Source organism: Syngnathus leptorhynchus, chromosome 4 (assembly GCF_054491065.1).
Source record: "Syngnathus leptorhynchus isolate UIUO chromosome 4, UIUO_Slep, whole genome shotgun sequence".
NCBI lineage: Eukaryota > Metazoa > Chordata > Actinopteri > Syngnathiformes > Syngnathidae > Syngnathus > Syngnathus leptorhynchus.
This window is the reverse complement of record NC_141198.1, coordinates 10757144-10777936: the sequence shown is the minus strand read 5'-3', so window position 1 is coordinate 10777936 and position 20793 is coordinate 10757144. Positions and strand designations below refer to the sequence as shown.

Below are 20793 nucleotides of genomic sequence, written 5' to 3'. Positions count from 1 at the left end.
GCCTGCCCTTAAAAATATCATATTGGATTAGCTTCATAGGGGCGGGCGGCCTTTTGATATTTTTTCTTCCTTTGGCCATAGAATTAAAAGGCAGTGCGGGGCATTACTTGAATTATAAATCATAGGCACTTGCTTTCACTGCGTCCAAATTCCACGCGTATGTGGCTGCACTCTCCTGCGCCAGCCGCTGTCATTTTTAATTAAATCCTCCTTATGGGTGACATTTGTAGCCCTCGTCCTCGCCTCCGCGTCTCTCCACCGCTGGCCTAGATGGAGACATGAAAGGCAGAGACGGCCGTGGAGCCAGTGCCTCTCATCATGTCGTGCCCCAGAGGGAGGGTGCCCAGACGAGAGAAAGAAAGCCAGAGAGAGAGAGAAAGAGAGAGGCCAGGCAGAGGGAGAGAGGTGAATAGAAGCACCTGACCCCGGACACCCTCCACCGGAGGCAACCCTCCCCATCGTTACGTCTCTGTTATCACGCCCCTCCGCTGTGGCTCTGAAGCTGCCACGGGAGTGAAGGGAAGGGAGGTCTCCCCACTCCAGTGAGGAGTAACACTGACAGAGCTGCCCCCCCAAATCCACCACCTGCCCTCTCTCTGGCCCAGACAGCAATTACTCCGCCACGTGTCAGCTCCGAAAAAACAACTACTTTGCAATCTTACATGGCAGTTTGACGGCGATGTGGCTATTTCCTAAAATCGTGTGGGTTTTCCATTTGCTTGTTTAATTATGTTGTGATTTGTGGCCAAACCCAGATGTCACTCCAGATTTGGGGGAGAGGGCTATTATTTTAAATATCTGAAACATTTGTGGCTCAGCCAGTTATCTAACCTTTATTCGGATAGCGTCTATTTCAACTGTGTGTGTGTAGTGGAATCAAATTGGAAAGAACAGTTTAATCCTCGTTAAATCCATTTAATCAACCGCTACAAAAATCCAGATTTGTTTTTCCAAATGTGCCCTTGCGAGCGCACACACACACACACACACACTGTGCAGAGAGGAGACGGAGTGCACATGCAGCAGTAACCTCCTGCGACACCAGCCGCGAGGCCTGGCGTGCCAATCAACCAGGTGTAGATGAGACGTTCCCAGAAGGCCTGATATCCGCGGTTCATGCCATGTCAAGCCAGGTTGAAACCTCCTCCAGATTGATGGACAGAGACAATCACACGGCCTCGGGACACAGCGTGGAGGTTCACCTGGGGATCCTCCTAATAGCCCTCTTCCTCTGCAAGCAGGGAAGCCGGAGATGTTAGACGATTGCTTTGCTTTTAGCTAAGCGGGGGGGAATTAATGGACACAGTGACCTTTTGTGACCTGCACGGATCTAATTTGCTGTAGACGGCTCTACGGGGAAGTTGGAAAGCTCATAAAACTGCAATATGTTGTGTGGAGTGCTATGATGTCAGCCTTTCCAGTTGAATATTAATAGGTGGTTACAATGGCTGCAGAAATAACAACTCTGAGCCTGACAGGCTCCTCGGCTCAAGGCGGCTCGACTCGCCGTTCGCACGATTCCATTGGCAAAAGCTAATTCTAAATGACCAAAATAAACCTGCGTGCTAACCTCTCGTCTTCATCTACAGTATTATACCGCTAGTCTTTATTTCATTCTATACACCTAATGCAGAATTCAAGGAAAGGGGGTGGGATCTGCATCTACTTGACCTTTTTCCCACAGACTGTCCTCTTTTTACATCCCATTTGGAATTCTACAGCATGCCCACATTGACATTCTGATTATTCCAGCAGGTCAAGAAGTATTCTTCATCGTGAAAGGTGATTGACAGCTATCCATGGACCGGCTTCTTTTCTAGATGCCTGCTTATGCAATCTCATTGTAGGGGATCTCAGCGTTTGCTCTCGCATTTGAAAGGTGTCCACACAGTCAAATTGAGAAATGGTGAGAATTAAAAGGAGGAGCCTCGTGAGCGGCCGCAGCCTTCCCACATGCTTTTGCGTAACCTCTTGCCATCTCACTGCTGGCACACAGAGGATCATTTCCGGCTGGTAGTGACCCGCCGAGCTTTGCCTTCGCTCTGCCCTCTTACCTTCTGCTGTGAGCACAGGGGGTGAAACAATCTTACTGCCATGGAAGGTGAGCTGGAGGAAGAGTGGCTCTGCTGTAGCTGTGTTCACAGCAGGAATTGGATTGAAAAAGAGCTTCCTAGTTCCAAAGCGAGCTGGCATTTGGGCGGCTCTGCAGGTGCAGGCATCAACACCCTCTGTCTTTGCCTGCCATAGGGGAGGGAGGGGGGGGGGGGGGTAGGCTGCTGGCGATTGAGGGGACAGAGTGTCTCCAGTCCTTTGCTTTCACACAGGAAATGATGCACTAAGGGCCGGATTTACCAAGGCTTTGCACGTACAAAAACAAATTGGATTTCACACCCAAGACTGTATTGGTCAAACACGTTAAACTGGCGCCCAATTTTACTTATTCTCCAGGAGTATATTCAAAGCATTGGTTCAGTGTGCGTGTTGTATTTGATCAAACCTGATTTGAATTTGGGTGGCTAGTAAGAGATGAACAACACGATGCATGTTCGTACCCGGACTGTGCTTTCTTCTGCTTTATATGCTGTTTAACATTAAAACTTAAAATATGGGTTCTTTTAAGGCGGACACGTGTGATACAAGTGTCTTTTTAATTAAGGACACGCAACAGCGGTTTTATTTTACTGTTCAAGCTGCACATCTTTATTTCCACTTCAGTAAATAACTCCATGCATTTAACCTCTTGGCCTTGATTGAAACGCACAGATGGTAAATATTGATCGCTATGTTGTTGCAAGAGGTCTCGCTGTAAAGAGAGCCATTATGGAGGAAGAGCAGCCCAGACATTACCGTATGTGTGAGCAACATCGGAGGGCACTTTTGTACCGCTTTGCACGCTTTTATTTCGTATTGCTTGACATTACAAGCATAATTATTAATAATATGTAAATATCTTTATGTATGTTGTTGTGTATGGTCAGAAGAGCACAGTTTTGTAGAATTACGTATAGAAGGAATACCTTGATTCAAACTTTGTTATTGGATGCACATTATTTGCTACTGTTTAATATTAGAACCATTAAAATAGCATGATCAAGATTCCTACTGTAATTAATGTTATTAATATTATTAGGAACAACTCAGTCTGATAAAATACAGTTCGGTATAATCGCATAGTACCGTAATACTAGAATGATAAACATTTTGTTCATAATTTAAAAGTATGATAACATTTATAATTATTATACAGTATAAATCTGTACACTATTAACACAACAAAATATTATAACTCGATCAATATCGAGCACCATAGTAGAAAAAATATGACTACAATATGATACAGTAATATTCCACAAATGTCTTGTCACTAGACTCTGCTGCCTTCATTTGAACTGGCTCTGAATGAGGTTGCAATTGTACAGTTTGTATTCTGCATCAAACGCAGAACATGTCATCTTCTCTTCTCCTGACCACTTTGAACTGAAATCCAAAGTGGAACCAATGAAGTGGCTGTTAAAGGTCAAAAACTCGCTCCTCTCCTCCCCTCTCCTCCTCCCGGCATGTGTACTGCAGTGGAGTGCCTTGTTGTCTGTGCAGCGTTAAATATTAATTGGGAATCAGTGAACGACTTGTCTCTTAAATGATAGAACAGAAGGGCCCGGGCTTGCCTCAGGCAGCCTGCAGGCGCCTTTCTTCTTCCATTTACCTGCAGGCCTGTGCAGCAGCACTTTCTGGGCTTTGACAGGCCGGCCCAGCCGCCTCCAGCCTCTCCCTCTTCTATTTTCCTACCCGCCAGCATACTCTCGGCCCCTTGCCTTTTTCCCTCAGATCTGCTTCCTTTCTTATTTTTCTATGTGCTTACAATGGCTATCTCTCGGGTCTTTTATTCCAGACCTTTTTGTGTGCGTGTTGTGGATGCTTCTGCTCTTGGCAGTACATGGAGCCCTTTGAAAGAACAGTTTCAGGTGCAAGTCTTAAAGAAAGGACAAATAGAAGCTAACATCAAAAACTTGTCCTATTTTAGTGCCTGAGCCTTGCTCATAAAGTTCAATATCACCTCATTCTTTCCTGACAAGTAGCTTCGGTTTGTCTTCGCCTCCCTTTGTTCACCCACCATCCGCAGAGGTGACGAATTAACCTTCAGGGGCTAGCTTCCACTTTGCCTGACCCTTTTTGGATGAAAAGCTCCACAGAATTATTGTTAAAAATGGCATCACTCTGACCTGTTGCCGACTCTTAATCAGTTTTGCACAGCTCCTCACGGGATTTCCAGAGGTTATATGGAGAAGCGGCGGGGTTGGATGCTAAATGTAAACCGAGGAGCGGCGGATAGAAATGTGGGGGGGAAAAAAAGGGGGCGGGAGAGCGGACGGGCTTGACTCTGATGCCACAGCAATGAGTTCACAGGCTCATGAGCATAGCCCTAATCGCTCATGACAATATCGGCTGGTGCGCCAGTCGCAACGCATAACCACCCTGCTGCTGGTGCTGACGCGGGGTATTTGCTGATAAAGCCTCTTCTTTCTAGACCGTGCAGCGTGCACAATGAAGGTGGCCCAGGCAGGCCGGAGGGCAAACCACATTCAAAGCCAGACCTAATTATTAAACAGAGCACTTTTCAGTGGATAACATTTTTTCCTCATCCATTAACTTTTCTGTTATGCATTCAAGCCCATGAACCATAGCGAATGGAAAAATGTTCTCTCAACTTATTCAATCATGCATCGTATATATTATTGTCATTAAGGTCAGGATTCAGATGTCACCATTAATCAGACAAATATTGTTAGTTTTACTGTTGCAATTGAATAACTGTTGAAAGTATCTTGAGCCTACCCCAGTTGAGGCTCAACCTTGGACTTGTCGCCAGCCAATCACAGCACACATAGACAGGAGTCAGATATTGTTTTCAATGTATTCATCCTCCCTCCCCAAAACAAAGTTCTGAGTGTATTTTGAGCTAAACACTTTACATGTTCTAGTCCATTTGTGTATTTGGTACACGGGTGCCCCACAACAGGTGCGACACGTGAATACTGCATTTCACAACAACTTGTGTTTTTAATGGACACTTGGCTTGATCATCACTAATTACCCCCCTTGCAGCATGAACCCGAGGGCCTGCTTTGTTTCGCCCTCTTTCCCACCTACTGTGAGCTCATGAATTAAAACAAAGATCACAAGATGGCAAACTAACCTCCTCTATTTGCCATCTTGCAAGCTATCCTGCTCGTTGTCAGCTTAGCGGTGATTTTCTGTTATCGTTTTTTGAATTCCCAAGAAAGAGGCAGCAGGTCGGCCGCGCCGGTGTCAATGGGGCAGGAATGCAGGACGAGTGCTTTCCCACGCTGTTAGCTTTCTTCTGCTGGAGACACAAGGCCCTGGGCCGGCCGGCCGGCCGGCCAGGCTCCGCTAATGCAGCCAGAGTGTGGACAAATGGAAAGTGACACTTGTGTGTGTAGAATGGTATTTGTGGTGACGCTTTGACTACAGATAATAAAGTGTTCACCCTGGGGTGATTTCGCCCCGGCAAGCACCCCAGATGAAACTCACTTACTCAGAGAGCGAGATGGAAAAGACAGAGGAGGAGAGGGGAGGGAGGCCTGAAGAGACAAGGGGGGTGAAGCTGAGAAGAGCTAGATAGAGGGAGGCAGGAGGGATGAAAACAGAAAGAGAGGACTGAGACGATCAAGAGACGGGAAGGAAGAATTTCCACTGTTTGTAATTGCAAAGCTTTAGGGGTCAGAGAGGGCAGCCGCACTGTGATGCCAGCTGAGATTTGTCCCTCTTTGGATCCACCTGTTTTTCTCCTCTAATCCACTGGACTTATAGCTTGAAAGAAGCTATAGTGTATTTAGTTTTTGAAGGTTATCAGTGATTCCCAAACAAGGGGGACGTGTGAGCCGGAGGAGTCATTTCCCAGTAATTTCCCTCACAGCCCATAAAAGCCAGGTCAGCCTGCAAAGTGCACGAGGTTGCCACATCAACCCAGCTAATTAATTTTCATGGCTGATCCAGCGACATCTGGCTTTAGAGATAAATTTTAGAGCGAAAATGTAAACACGACGGCGACCTATTGGTTTCGCGTGTCCTCAAAGGGAGCCTTGGTAAGTTAATGAGCTCCTGTGATGCCTTGTCCTTGATAAATAGGGAAGACTGTCAACAAGATGTCGGGAGTGTGTTTGGGGTCAGGGCTGAGTCAAATGCTCCCACACCAAATTTATCAAATCACGAGCACAGCACAGGAGCGGAAAAAGGGCCTTCCTCAAACTTGCGGAGATGAGAGTGACTTCAATTTAATGGAAAATTATCTTTGGCCCCAAGATGGAAACAAACACCCAAAATGTATTTTAATGATTTCATACATTTTGGACATTCTTGTGTGGGATCAGTGCGCAAGTGATTTCAGCTTTGCTCTTTGCACTTTGTAACGTTGTGGGCTTGTTTGGAATGAGTACATGTGGTTACGTGACGCCCTCCCCCCCAACCTCTGAAAATAAACTCCAAGTTCATTCACATTGAGATGCATCAACATGTTTTATATTCCACTTATTACGCGTGCGCCTGAAACATTCCATCGATAATTCAGCTTCCTCAATAATAAAAATCCCCAAGTGGAGCGCAGGCTGTATGGAGTTAGGTGCAGACAATGCATTTGTTTGAAGATTATGATGACACAAGCAGCTGTGAATTCAGACAGCTCTATCCACAGAGAAATCATTTCAGTTTGATTTTTATCTTTGCAATTATAGATAACAGAGGGCTGACAAATAATTGCCTTGATATTTTTTTTTTTCTTCCTGCATTGCCCAGAAAATCAACCTTGAGCTGAACATAGGGAGAGATGAGTGCTCCCTAAAATGACTTTCCTGATATGTAGCAAGCAGCAGGGTTTCCTCACATGCACTTGAATTGATTAGTAGTTTGACTGAAGGCATATTCAACTTGCCCCTCCTCCATGGAGGGCGCTCATGCACAGCCTCAAACATGTGCTTCCTCTGCTCTCTCTCACTCATCAGGAAGCTCCTGTGGGGCACGGAAACTTTGATTGACTGGCGGCCGAATCCACGGGACGCCTCTATTATTATCATTTCCTTGCGGGAGAGGGGTGGGGGCTGCGTCCAGGGGGTCTGGCCCCACAGTCTTTGCTTTGTATACGCAATAGTCAATTAGAGGCAGTGCACCGCCAGAGACGAGTGGGATGTGGGGTTAATTGTAGAGGACCAAACAGCTGGCTTTATCAAGGCCTATTGTGTTTGCGGCAGTTGTCACGGCAATTGAGGCCTCGCTGTAATCGCTGACTAATCAGGCCTGGGCCAGATGACACCTCCATTAGCACAAGGCAGGTATTGTTCAGCTTCCCACCCCACCCCAGCAGCAAATGAGGCGGGGCCAGAGCATCATACATACCGCGATCCTATCAGCTAAATGAGTAACAATAGCTCGAGGTGGAGGGTTACTTCAGCCAAACACCACTTCCTCGGTTGCAGTCAACTTTTGGCTCGAGTTTCAAGAGTTTGGGATGCGCTTTAAAAAAAAAGCCATATGTCATTGTCGTGACACTCAGGTGTCGTTTTGTCATGGAATGCAATGAATACATTTGACCTATCCACATTTAGTCTTAGCAGTCGTTGAAATGAGCAATTCTCCGTTGGTCAGAAGCCAGTTTATTACAAGGTACGTGATGTACCTGGATTTCATTTCTGCTGTACGATATAGCGGCGGAAGGCAGAAAATATTAGCTAGGGGACAGGAAGTGTAACTGTCATGCACGCTCGCCGCTTATTTACTCTGCGAACAAATATAGTGCAGCATAGACTTGCCTATCAAGTGTCAGAACTCACATAAAATTTAGCGTTGGGTTGAAACCGCGTCTTGAAAATGTGACTCTGCAGCACAAAAGAAAGATTACACGACATCCAAGGGCATTTACGCGGCCTCTCGCCAACTCATCAAATGAAGCCAAAGGCCATTGGTGTTTTTACAGATTGATCATTTCGACCCCACCTGACAACCACAAACAATTTTATACTCACATTTACAGCCCACATGGAAGTAAATGTAAACAGCAACATGTTTCAAAATAGCAAAACATTCAAATATACACACACAACATACAGTGATGCCAGTGACAACATGGTCAGATGATAAGTATTCATAATAACATCAATGTTTTTATTCATTACTTTGTTGTAAAAGAGTGCCTAGGAAAAAGAAAATGTTTTTTAAATTTAGTATAATATAGCTCGCCATGATGCAAAATAATTGGAAGGTGCAACTATTTGCCTGTTATTTCTCTCTATTTGTAGAAAATGACAGAGCTTGCTTCCCGCCTTCCGCAATTAGTCCAAAAATCAAATGCGCACAATCAGCAAAATTCTCGATTATTCTCACGGGTCATTTCTGCCAGTGGAGTGTTGTTTGCCATTCCCTTAACTTTTCTGTCTTAATTGCAAGTCAAGCAAACAACTTTTTCTCCCTTCATCTAAGCAAGCAATTTTTCTCCCCCCTGCTGACCTGACTACATGGTCCACTGGGATCAAAGTGTGCGGAGATATCGCCTCTGCAGAAGTGAAGAAGGAAATGCTGAGAGCTTTTTGATGTCGTGCTATTTCTTTACACTAATAAGAAGAAACTTTTCCATAATTGTAGAACACTCAGAACTTCAATCATTTGGAGCCAGGGTATTTTAGGTAGACTTTTTCCCTTTGCTTGTTCATTTCAGGCTCTTAATTAAAATGCAAAGCATTCTCCCGAACCTCTGGATTTGATGCTGCGCTCCTTCACATCGTTCCTACCTGCCTCCCCCTCTCTCACACACTCCCCCATCTGCTTTTTGCCTCGGTGTGATCAACACAATTTGACCCCTCACTCGAAAGGAGTGCTCGGAATTTAATGGATTTTTTTTTTTACAGTCTAATCTAACCAGTTCCCTCTTTATTGCTGTTTTGTACCCAATGGACCTCGTCTTTAGCAGGCCTCCCCCCTGCGCACACACACATATAGCTCGAAAATTAGTTCATCAGAATTCAAAATGTACCGCTGGCTAATTAAAGGAGTGTTAATTGAGTGTTAAGAATCGAGCACCCCCTTTTCCCAAACACACACACACACACACACACATACAAGCAATCAGAGTGACAGCACCGGGTACACCAAGGACGTTGCGCTTGGGGAGCTTCATGTCAATCAAAAATGGAGAGAAATGAGAGTGGCCATCCTCCCAGTGGAATGGCTTTTCCAGATCACATCACCGCCCGACGTTACCCCGCGCCCGCTCTCCGTGGCTGTCTGACCGCCGCAGAGTCGAACGGCGCGCAGATAGCCTCGCTCACCGCGTGCATGCCGCTAATGAGCGGTGGCATTTCGAGATATGCTGCCCTGACACGCGGGCATTGTGTGCAAGGCCCTGGATTATTAAGGACCAAGGTCAGCCCGTTAATTGCCATCTCAGCTCCCCGGCATGTGATTGCCCCTAATAAATGCACGTCCGCTGGCACTTTTAGCTCATCTCCACTGCAGCTCAATCATATTCTTTATTTGTTTACATTTAAAGTTTCATTCTCCTTGTTCAGGCTCGTAAGCTTTTTCACGCGCTTGTGAATGCACATCGTCTCAGAAAAAGGAAATAGCGTATTTTTGCATCCTCGGGGGAAATAATTAATCCTTACAAGGCTGTCGCATGTCGAAATGAAGCGAGTGTGAAGCATTTAGCCCAGGAGGCATTGCAGGCTGTCGCCGGCGCAGGCACCTGTTGTTGTCCCTGCCCTACATTTCATGAGAGAGGATAACAACATGCTTCACTGATGTCAAACGAGACACACAAGTGCAGTTGCGGGTTTGCGGGTGAGTGTGTGTTGTTTGCGTGCCTTGTTTTTCGGCTTTCACGCGTGCTATTTGCATGCACAGGCGCGCCGAAGCGTACGCACAGGTGCAGGGGAGCCCCTACCTCACGAGGAGGTGAGGGTGCACACAAAGGCGGTGCAAGCTGCCTCGGAGGCTGTTTTTTTTTTTTTTTTTTATCAGCGAGCACCATCTGTGCTCGATGCTGCCGCTCCTTGCGCAGATCTGCTGCAAACTAGAGCAATAAGTCACACGGTGGCAATAGAAGAGCAGACTTCCTGTTTCTGAAGGGTGGGGGACGTCAAAGTGTGGGTAGGCCAATGCTAGTTGTAATCAAGTTTGCTCTAAAATTTTTGCCACACACTGGAATCAAAAGCATCCAGATGTTCAATTGCCACCTCCTGGCCCCTTTTTTCTGCCTGTGATTTCTAATAACCGGAAGCTTTTGTGTGGCCGAGATGGGTTTTGTAGGCCTGAAAGGCCTTCTAATCCCCGTGGCTCGCGAAGTGTGAAGCCCTTTGATGCCAGTTTGGCGTGCCAAAGTCTCTGCCTATTGACAAACAAGGGCCAAGCTGGTAAAGACGGAGGGAAAGAGCTTTAGGCTCACTTTTTGAGGAAACGCGAGCTCGGCTGTGGAAAATATGGACCCAGTCGGTGAGAAGGAAAAGAATTAGCCCGCCTTTAATGAATTTCTGGCTTTTTTAATATAATTTTTCCTCTCATATGTCAGTAATTAGGTGGAATGATGGGCATAATGCAGCTGGGGGCTTGTCAGGGCAGCAGGACACAAGGCCCTTGATATGCCTGAAAGCCAAGAATCCTTCCTCATTTGGCCCATATGGTGATCAAAGATGTTTATTTTTTTTCCTCATGTAAAAGATCAGAAAAAAAAAAAAAAGCTGCCTTTTCCATTTGCATGTGGACCGGCGATGGGCTTTGAAATGAGCGTGTTTTTCCTCTTCAGAGCAAAGCAAACAAGTCTTGTCAGTTTTCCACTGTGAGTGAGAGCATCAAAGAGCCCGGCAGCGACGTCGCCAGGGAAGCCGAGCGGTGCCTCATCAAGGTTGGCGAGGTCGGAGCTGGGCTGGCCCGGCGTGCTGGGCTCCGCCCCTTCGGATGGCACTCTCTTTGAGTTTCATACTCACTTCTCCATTGATATCGACGGTTAAAAAAATAAAGAAATCCAAATCTTGGGATTCTGATTCGAGACAGAAATGGCACCGGAATAGGTCATGCACTAAATTCAGCTCAGGATATTCACAGCCATTCCCCTCTGTCATTAAAATTCCAAATTTATTTCTTTGATGATATGGATCTTGTAGATGTAATCATTTTCACAGTTGGGAACCCATTGGGTTGTTGAAATTAACTCCCCGTGCTATCTGTAATGGAAGCCCAGGAATGAGGATTGAGGCTATTTGGCTGTGGAGTCTTTTTTAAATGATTTTTGCAATTGGAAAGGAAATGGAGTGAGTCGTAGTCACAGTCTGCGACCTGCACACACTCTTTAGGTTGCTGACAGCAGAGTCATGGCACTTGCTATGTGTGTGTGTGTGTCTTTTGCATAAAAAAAAGTGAAGGGGTCGCAAGTCATTTGAGGCAGCTGATGTATCGCTTGTAAATTGAGCTCTCCCCCCCCCGCCCCCACACACACACTTTTTGTTGCACTGAGCTAAGTAGCCATGAAATTGCCTGAATAATGTTGTTTAAATCCAATCTCAATGTGGCCCCTCACCTCCATGACCAGCCCCCAAACAATGACATGAGTTTTTTTTTTTTTCTCTCAAAATTGCCATTTTCCTGTTTGCCACCTTGAGCTTTGCCTCATTGAACGAGGGCCATTGCTATTCACAGTCGCCGCCGTCGCTGCTGAATTGAATTTAGGGGATTGGAGAGTTTCACATTGCCAACACCACAAAGCGTTTACTCTAAAATGCTATTTTCCTGTACATATTATAGTTTTTTGCTCATACATGTCTCGTTATCTTTTCATTTGTTTATATCTAATCGAAGCAATTTTTGTTAGATGTTAGAACTGGGGCTGTTCATATACTGGGCACTTTGAATTCTCAAATGTGCCATTCCAATTAAACAAGCTTTGATCCACATTGTGCCCTCCTTGCTTAGTATCCAAGGCTAACCTAATTCATTGCTAAAGAGAGTTTGAATTAATTTCACAATGCACAGATTTAACACCGCCTAAGGTTCCAGGCTTTTGACAGAATGAGTTTTTAAAAAAGATCCACTTGGCTAGGGAGTTAAAATAGGAATGGAAAGAAAAATCTCTCATGGATTGAGCCGTTGCGATAAAACATCAACTGCAATCATGATAAGAATATGCAAATGATTTTTTTTTGGGGGGGGGGGGGGGGGGGAGACGTCTTTGTTTTTGTTCCCCTGGATATTTACAGTTGATTACAAAGTGAACATGGAGTCAAATCTCACTCATTCTTTCCTCTCTGTTTGACCCGCAGGTGAACTGGTGGTGCCTACACATTCCCCTCGCTACCCCACTGCGGCAGAACTTGATGCCTATGCTCAGAAGACAGCCAACAACCCTCTGTCCATCAAGATCTTCCCGACCAACATCAGGGTTCCCCAGCACAAGCACCTTAACCGGACTGTAAACGGATATGACACCACTGGCCAGCGCTACAGCCCCTATCCACACTTCCACACCGGGGGCTACCATGGCCTGCTTGCCATCGTCAAGTCCTCTTCCTCTCCTTCATTGTCATCCAACTCCACCTTTATGTCATCAAAAGGAGTTCTCAAGAACTCCGACGGCAGACGGACTAAGCTCTCCCCTGCCCACATTGCCGTTGCCCCGTACCCACCAAGTAGTAGCACTTTAGCCAACGGCCCCAGCCAGATGGGCTATCAAGCCGGGCCCACGAAGCCTCCAGAGGGCCCCGGGTTGTCGGTGCCCCCCAACGTCACCGTAGCTGGCTCGGTGATTCCGGTAACAGGGGGGCGCGGCCTGGCCCTCCCCGCACAGTCCAACCTCCCCTCCATCCAGAGCATCATTTACCAGATCAACCAGCATTGCCAAGCACAGGCTCTGCAGCAGGTGTGTCAAGGGGCGCCACCCTCCAATTCCAGTCCCTCCAAGCAGGGCACAACTGTCATGGGGGTCTCCTCCAGCTCCTCAGGTGGCGGTTACGTGGTGGGAATCGGCCCACAGGCCAACATGGTGTACACGGGTGCGGGGCTGCCGGCTCAAAACACAGAGGCGCTCAAGAGCGGGGTTTACGCGGACAGTATGGACTACATCCTCTGGCAGAAGCAGCAGCAGCAGCAACAACAACAGCAGCAGCAGCAGCAGCAACAGGCGGTGCTACGAATGTACAGCGGGGGCAGCGGAGGGGGAGCGGCCGTCAGCAAGTCCCCCGAAAGCTGCATCCCTGTCGGCGGGATCATGGCGGGCCAAGTGTCCTCGTCCTCGTCCAGACCTTACCACCTGACGGCGAGCGGCGGAGGCGGGCTGGACAAAGTCAGCTCCTCCCCGTTGAACTGCATGGGCATGCACGGGAATTTCTCAGTGGGTCAATACTTTGCCCCCCCTTGGAACAGTGTCCTGGTGACACCGGACAGTGACTGCTACAACCCACAGGAGCTCCTGGGCTCCTCCACGGGCGGGTCGGCCACGGGCCACAGAGAACTGGGCTACCCGCACCATCCCTATCATCACCACCACCATCATCATCACCCCGCCATCGACAGCGGAGGCCGTCTGTGTTGCAGCCTGCCCAGCAAGAGTTTGTGCAACACGTCGGTGTTGAGCAACAGCTTGCAGTCTCTGGAATACCTGATCAACGACATCCACCCGCCATGCATAAAGGAGCAGATGCTGGGCAAAGGCTACGAGACTGTGTCGGTGCCACGTCTGCTGGACCACCAGCACGCACACATCCGCCTCCCCGTTTACAGATAGAGGCGCGACAGAATCACAAGAATCGAGTTGTGAATTTGTAAAGAAAATCTTAAGGCAAAGGACGGATCCGGTTTTGCGGTGGGAGGGTGGATTTGCTTTAATGAGTGCGCGAGCTTAGCCACGAGAGCTCTTGTCGTGTTGTGTGACCCAATCTATGGTGGTTTCAAGCCAGGCTTTGAGAATTCCAAATAAGAAATGGCAGTAGCGATTACAAGTGGGGGAGAAAAGGGATTTTAAAATCCTCCTGATGATCCGTTGTGCCGTTTGCCAATAGGAATTTTGCATTGATTTATTTGTCTTTCTGTTTCCGCTTTTGTTGCCCAAGTTTTACTTGCCTGAACTATTCTAATCTTTGCTCTCTTTTCTTTTTCTTTCTTTTTTTTTCTGATGGAATCATAGCTTGACATGAAGTGCATACGCCACTTGTACCCCCCCCCACTTCAAATTCCGAGACTGAAGCTACTGTGTAGGTTGTCACTGAAATAAATGGTCTCCAGAGGACCAAAGTTTAGGGCTGCTCTCAACATCCAAAAACTACACGCAGATGGATGAGGACAGACTCAGTGAAATTATAGCCAGGCCTCTTGTGTTCTGCACAAGAATCATCAAGTCTGATTAGGACAGGATAGTACATTATTAATGGTTATTGCTGTTATAATTGATACATAAATTGCACTGCTTGAATCTTGTTAACTTTGAAGTTTGGAATCTGGGTAGTTTGGATATGATATATTTAAGAAACTTGAAAAACTTGAACCTATTTTATGTTGTTTTATATATTTGTAGGTATATTTTATGCATTGGCTGCTATGGGGGAAAGCGTCTCTGATGCTTTGTTCTTTCCACTTGGTTTTTATGATTTAAATATTCCTGTTCAAGCAAATGTGCAGTTTCTTATGTTCTGTTTCGAGGCATCGTCACTGCTGTGGTTCTGTAAGAACCTGCAATGTGAGAGCTTGTTTTCATAACCAACACTGGAATACACGGGGTGGGTGAAAAGTAACTTGGCATTAAAAATTAGGAATACAATCAATATTCCAATTACAGGTTTTTAGGCTAGGGATATGTTTTTTTCTTTATTATTATTATTACATGGCAAAATGAAAGTCAACCTTCACATTTGAACATGAAGTCATCATAGGTGGCTTCCAAAACAACAGACACAGTAAGTGGCCATCTGGGAAAAAAATAAAGGAGACAATGGGGAAACAACACATCATATAAAATCCCCATGAGTGTTGTCTGTTTCCAAAATGTTTTCAAAACAACTTTAGCGAAACAAAAAAAATTCTAAAAGCTATTCATAATGCCTACTTTTCACCCACGCTGTGAAATTAACAATGGAGTATTAGGCCCACACAGAAAAGAAAATTATACTTTGAGAAAGAAGTGATAATGTTGTGAGAATAAAGTCATGTCGTGAAAACAGACATAATCAACTTTTTGTTTTTAATGGTAAACCAAGTTAACAAATATTTTTCATATCCTTTCTTTAAAAAATTACATTTATTATTTTAAATATATATATATATAATTGTAATAATTTCTATAAAGTTTGGAATTATTTTGTTGAGAAAATTGACATGTATCTTTATTTCTCATAATTTTCCTTTTTCCTTTCAGTGTCTTCCTAATACTCCTTCACAACAATAAATCTTGAAACGCTTATTTAAAAAGAACATAATACACAGAAAAAGTGAAAAATGTGAAGGTTATCGACATAACGATACATGTACGTGTGCTTAACACGAGTATGTGTGCGCGCGTGTGTTTTGGCATGCGCATTTTAGCTCTTCAAAGCCTCTTCCCATGTCTCATTTGAACATTTCCACCACAGTCCCCATAAAATCACACCTGAGTAATGTACAGGAATTCCTTTACCAATCTCGCTTCCTTTTTAACGGAGGACTTAGCGTCTCCAATATTTGTAACCGTCACATCTGCCTTCTCTGTCAGGTGTCGTCATAGCGATGGAGGAAGCAGGGATAGAAGGGAGGTACGGTTCACTCCTCTTGCAAATGAAAAAAAAAAAATAAAAAAAATGAAAACAATCATCTCTGACATCAGATGAAAAGAGACAAGGGTCATTGCTTTTCCTTGTTCATTTTAGCCCCTGGTTGGGTTGTATTTAGCCCAAGCCAGTCTTAACTAGATGATTCAGAGCGGTGAAATATTTATTATGACTGTGGGATTCCCTTGAATGTACTGCACTTAAATTACTGCGATGTGTTATTGCCTTGTGGGATTCAAGTGAAAGAGAAAAATTGGATCAGTGCAGCAGACCTGTGGTCTTGATTAGCATTTCTTTTGTCAGTGGAATTTCAATGCTAAATTCAATTTATTAAATAGAGCCGGAGCTTTGTTGTGGGGAAATACTGGCATCAGTCTAGATTTATGAAGTGCAATTATTATGACTGTATGAACATTTTTTTTTCTCTGAGCTTACACCAAAAAAAATGTAAACTACAGTTGTCAATACATTCCCAATGTACCACGTCCCTAATCCCTATCCTTTTTTTTTTTGTTTTGTTTTGAGGTGTAAAATAAATTTCTTTAAGACTATATCCAGAGGCCACGTCTCGGCTTTGACGTCTGTCGTTATTTTCTAAACCTAGATGTCCTTTAGATGTCAGCGGGAAGTTGGACCCTGTGGGACATCAAGCAGAGGCTTGGACAAGTGATGGTGAACTTTTGCTGGCAATGAGGAAAAAAACAACCTTTGAAGTTGTTTTATTTAACCCGTAAGGGATCCGAAATGGGTTCTTAATAATATAACAAGCTTAAAAAAAAGTATTCAATCTTGATACGGTGGCTCCCTCTCAGCACAAATTCTAAAAGAAAATATGTCCTAATTTGAACTTTGACAGCTGACCTAAATCTTTGACTATGAGCCTTAAGATGGGTGCATAGACCCCTGCACTGAGGTCCTGATGGCCTAAAGAATACCAAGCCCTCTGCCATATAATTTGCACAGTAAGCCCCCTTAACATTACAATAAAAAAATTTAAATGAAAAAAAAAAACATGTTGTCTCAACAGCTTAACGCCCGAACCGCGGTCTGACGCATAATGCCATATTTTCTGTCTTGTAGAAATATTTTGACATATTTACAGATACATCCCGTCCCTAAATCCCCTCCATTTGGCTTCTGCATCCAAGCATTAAACCCTGTCACATGACGTTGAAGTCAAGAGCCAACACTTGAGGCAGTGGAGATTCTGGTGTCTGGCCTTTCCCACCAACGCAGGTCCGGGGCAGCCGTCCTCTCAGCTAATGGGAGTATTGGGTGACAGTATCAGAGGAGAGTATTCAATGGCACAGAGGGTTGAAATCAAACCCCTTTCAAATAGGAATGGATTTCCTGTAAGGTACAGAGAGGAGTACGGTAATTAGAGAGGAAAGACTTTGTCAATTCACATTTATTTCCATTAAAACAAAGTATGTCCTTCTTTTGCTTTGTTTTGTGGCAATTTGCGCCGGACCCCCAGGTCTTTTTAATGAGCCGCAGCTTGGCTACGCTGTAACCCAGCTTCCCAATTTAGACAACGCATGCACGCTTAGGACATATTAGGATAATAGAATTAAATTTCAAATTGATTTGCGTCTGAGCTGATCCATGCACGGCTCACTCAGCTGCAGAGGCAGAGTGGCATATGGCATGTCATTATCCTCCCCCCACCCCCCCTCCAACCCACCCGTCCAAGGCCAACGGGGTTCAGCAGTACTTAAAACAAACTGAAGGTTACGACTGGCCGCCATTGAAGGGGAGGACAGCGGGGTCGGTGTGAGGGGGGGGAGATGTGTGTGTGTGTGTGGGGGGGCTAAAGCCCAGTCTCCGCTGCGTCTCAGAGGGCCTCAGCGGCGCACCGCGGCGCCCGGGTTCATCGGCCCGCTTTGAAAGCCGGCTGTGTTTGATCGAGGCGGGGGGATTTGTTTTCTGTTGGATTATACATGGTTACGCCCCGCTTGGCTGAAGGGGCCCTGCGCAATGTGACAGATCTCAAAGCGGAGCGAGATACAGGGAGGGATTTTGAGGTCAGAAAAGCCTCGAAGCATCAGTAATCAGGATAATTGCCATGTTCCTGCATGGTGCCGCTATCAGATGCCTCTCTTTGGCTCAGCTCGGCGGCCTCATATTCAAATTTAAACTCCATTGAAATCATCCTGAAAGACATATTGTGCCTCCATGTATCACACATTGGAGTAAATCAATTAAGTTTTAAACGCTGGAAGCCAATTACGCCGCTCAGGAAAGGACAGATGTGAGCGCCATGCGAATGAGGACATTTAGATCTATAAAACTTATCGACTGCTAACCTGTTTTCAAGGGCAGCGAGACGCTCACCGGGATGGCCTGGGGGCGGCAACGTGGAGAGAAATTGACTTACCCTGCTTGTAAAGATCCTTTAGTAAATCCCATGAAGACCTTTAGCTGGTGCAAAGGTCCTGCTGCATTTTATGCACCTGAGAGGGAAACCAGGCCAGTTAAAAACAAGCGGGGCCATAAGGGACGTGACGTTGAAGAAAACAATGGCAGCTGCTCACTCTGTAGAGTCTTGGCGTTGCTTCTCCAGCCTACACATGGTGTTTGTGTGTGTGAGTGGGGGGGGGGGACTTGGGCCTCCAGGGCGCCTTCCCTAACACCCCCTTCTTAATGTCTATTACTGGCAGACAAAGATAATGTCATAGGCTCCGACCAAGCATGAAAATACTTTAATCAATAATTGCTTGTTTGGCAAATTATACGTCTTTTTTTTCCAAATACTGTAAAATGTACAACGATAGACGAGCACATAGTCGCTTCAAAAGCCAATCCAGCAGGAGCTCGGGACGTTCTATGTATTTTGAGCATCGACACTATATAGGTTCAGCTGAAGAAGCTTATTGCCTTCAAATATTCGTATGTAGACGTCTATATCCAATTCAAATATAAAAGTCTGGGGGGGTTTTCTTTTTCCTCCTGTTTCATTTATTGGTTGTGTGCAATGTTCCTATGGGCAAACAAGGCTGTTTTCTTTCCTGGATGATCTCGAATGCACCAACTATGTCCAAGTCTGAGGGTACTGCAACCTTGAGAAAATAATATATATGGAAATAGGAAATATATAAAGCATCTCTCTCTCATTGTTCTCCCTGCAGTGATGTATTTATATGTTTGTGTCTGCTCAGGATGAAAACATTTTTTGGAAGTGCTGTTTCTTGGGCAAAATAAAAGGTGTTAATGTGAAACAAATCTGTTTTTGAAAAAAAAAAAAATAAAATGTCGCAGGGCAGTTTCAACTTTTCAATGTGCCTATAGAGCCAAACATCCCTATGATTGCTTACTTTCTTTCCTTAGGCAGTTGTGCAATTTCCTCCTAATCTCCCCCCAAACGTCATCTTGGATTTGCTCAAAGTGCCACGCAATTCGCCCTCCATCTCTGAGATGTGCTCTGCCCTCCTTGCCTTTTGTCAATCTCAGGACTGAAATGTCGAAGTTTTCTATTCATTGGACCTTTCCTCCTCTTTTATGTATGATTGCGTGACATATGTGAATAAAGCAAATGACTTGTACGCGGGCCGCTTCTGTCGATCTGCTTAGTCGACGCCTCACTCTTTCTTTTGCTGTTTGTACTGTAAGGAAGGTAAGCATATTAGTCTTAGGGCACACATCTCCACCATATGTTGGCCTCCACAATCCTGTGACCCTTTTCACCTTTAGGTGTTGTTGATGGTATGCTGGAAGGTTTAACACCATATGGACATGCTTTTTATGTTTAGCCCATATTAAATGATCAGTATAAGACCGCAGGCATAATCATACTCTTTGCACGAGGATTTGATGACCGTGTTGTAAGCACCGAGGCCAAGAAAAGCTAAGTCTCTTTGCATGCATCTGGCCTAAGTGGTCGAGCTAAAGTCTCTTCGAAGGAAGATTATTGCAATTCCTAAAATCTCATCTCTTACAAAGCATAAAAAAAATCCATCTGTATGAAACAGGACCAAACCAGATTTCTCCTAATGCAATTTGTTTTTGGAAAAAGGTACACCTAACCCAATAAGTATTTAGTCAGTGGTGTAAGACGTTATCATAGAGATATTAATACCAATATTTGGCATTAAAAGTAACTTGGTAATGAGCATAATTCAGATTTCTGATCAGGATATCTTGGCCTTATTAATATTATTATGTATTTAGTTTTACTGTCATGTAATTTAAATATTATTATTATTATTATCATCCTTGAAAAATATTCTCAGTAGGGTGAATAATTCAAAACAGCTCCCTTCATCATGCAGCACATTTCTACACTCCTCCCAAACTACAACCACAATAATTAACAGTGGCAAATTTGTACCTTTGTAACGGTGTCAATCAAAGTCAAGGTTAGGGTTAGGGGTTAGGGGTTAGGGTTTCGGGGTTAGTGATTAGGAGTTAGGGTTTGTGGTTAAGGATTAGGGGTTAGGGTTTGGGGGTTAGGGTTAGGATTTAGGGGTTGGGGTTAGTTAGGGTTGGGGGGTTAGGGTATTAGGGTTAGGATTTGGAGTTATGGGTCAGGGTTTAGGGGTTACAATTAGGGTTAGAATTAGGATTAGGGTTTGAGTGTTAGGGTTTAGGGGTTAGGACAAACAAGACCCACAAAATACAATAATTAAGATGCATTTACTTAAGAAACATTTGGATATTTGTTTGGTATTCATGGTGACAATATTTGTTGTCATAACACTTCCTGTTGAAACTACACGGCTAACTTCAAGAACTATCGATATTAACGTATTTCCCTCTTAGTTTTGTCGCCTCATTCGCAAGCTCTCCACCCACCTAAAAACATCAGATAAGCTGGAGACTGATGAGGCCGCCTCCTCCGCCAGAGCGTGCGTTACTGGGAGACTGCACACTGATTTCGTACACGCTCACTCAAACAGAAAAAAGAGCTCCGTGGAGCAGAAATGCGTCTCTTATTAGCAAAACTCATTCACCTGCACGCCACATTGACTCCCTGGCAATTTAGCAATAAATCATGAGAAATACCCACGGA

At 45.0% G+C, this 20793-nt stretch overlaps 1 protein-coding gene across 2 annotated transcripts in view; it reads left to right on the top strand.

The window, feature by feature from the left end:
* fam222aa (family with sequence similarity 222 member Aa) overlaps positions 1–16472 on the top strand; it is a 46789-nt gene extending 30317 nt beyond the window's left edge. For both annotated transcript variants that reach the window (XM_085910879.1, XM_085910880.1), the window contains exon 3: positions 12315–16472. In XM_085910879.1, coding sequence (XP_085767005.1) covers positions 12315–13774 — 1460 coding nt within the window. In that variant the 3' untranslated portion in view covers positions 13775–16472. The remainder of the gene's footprint in view (positions 1–12314) is intronic.
* Positions 16473–20793: the final 4321 nt, after the last annotated feature.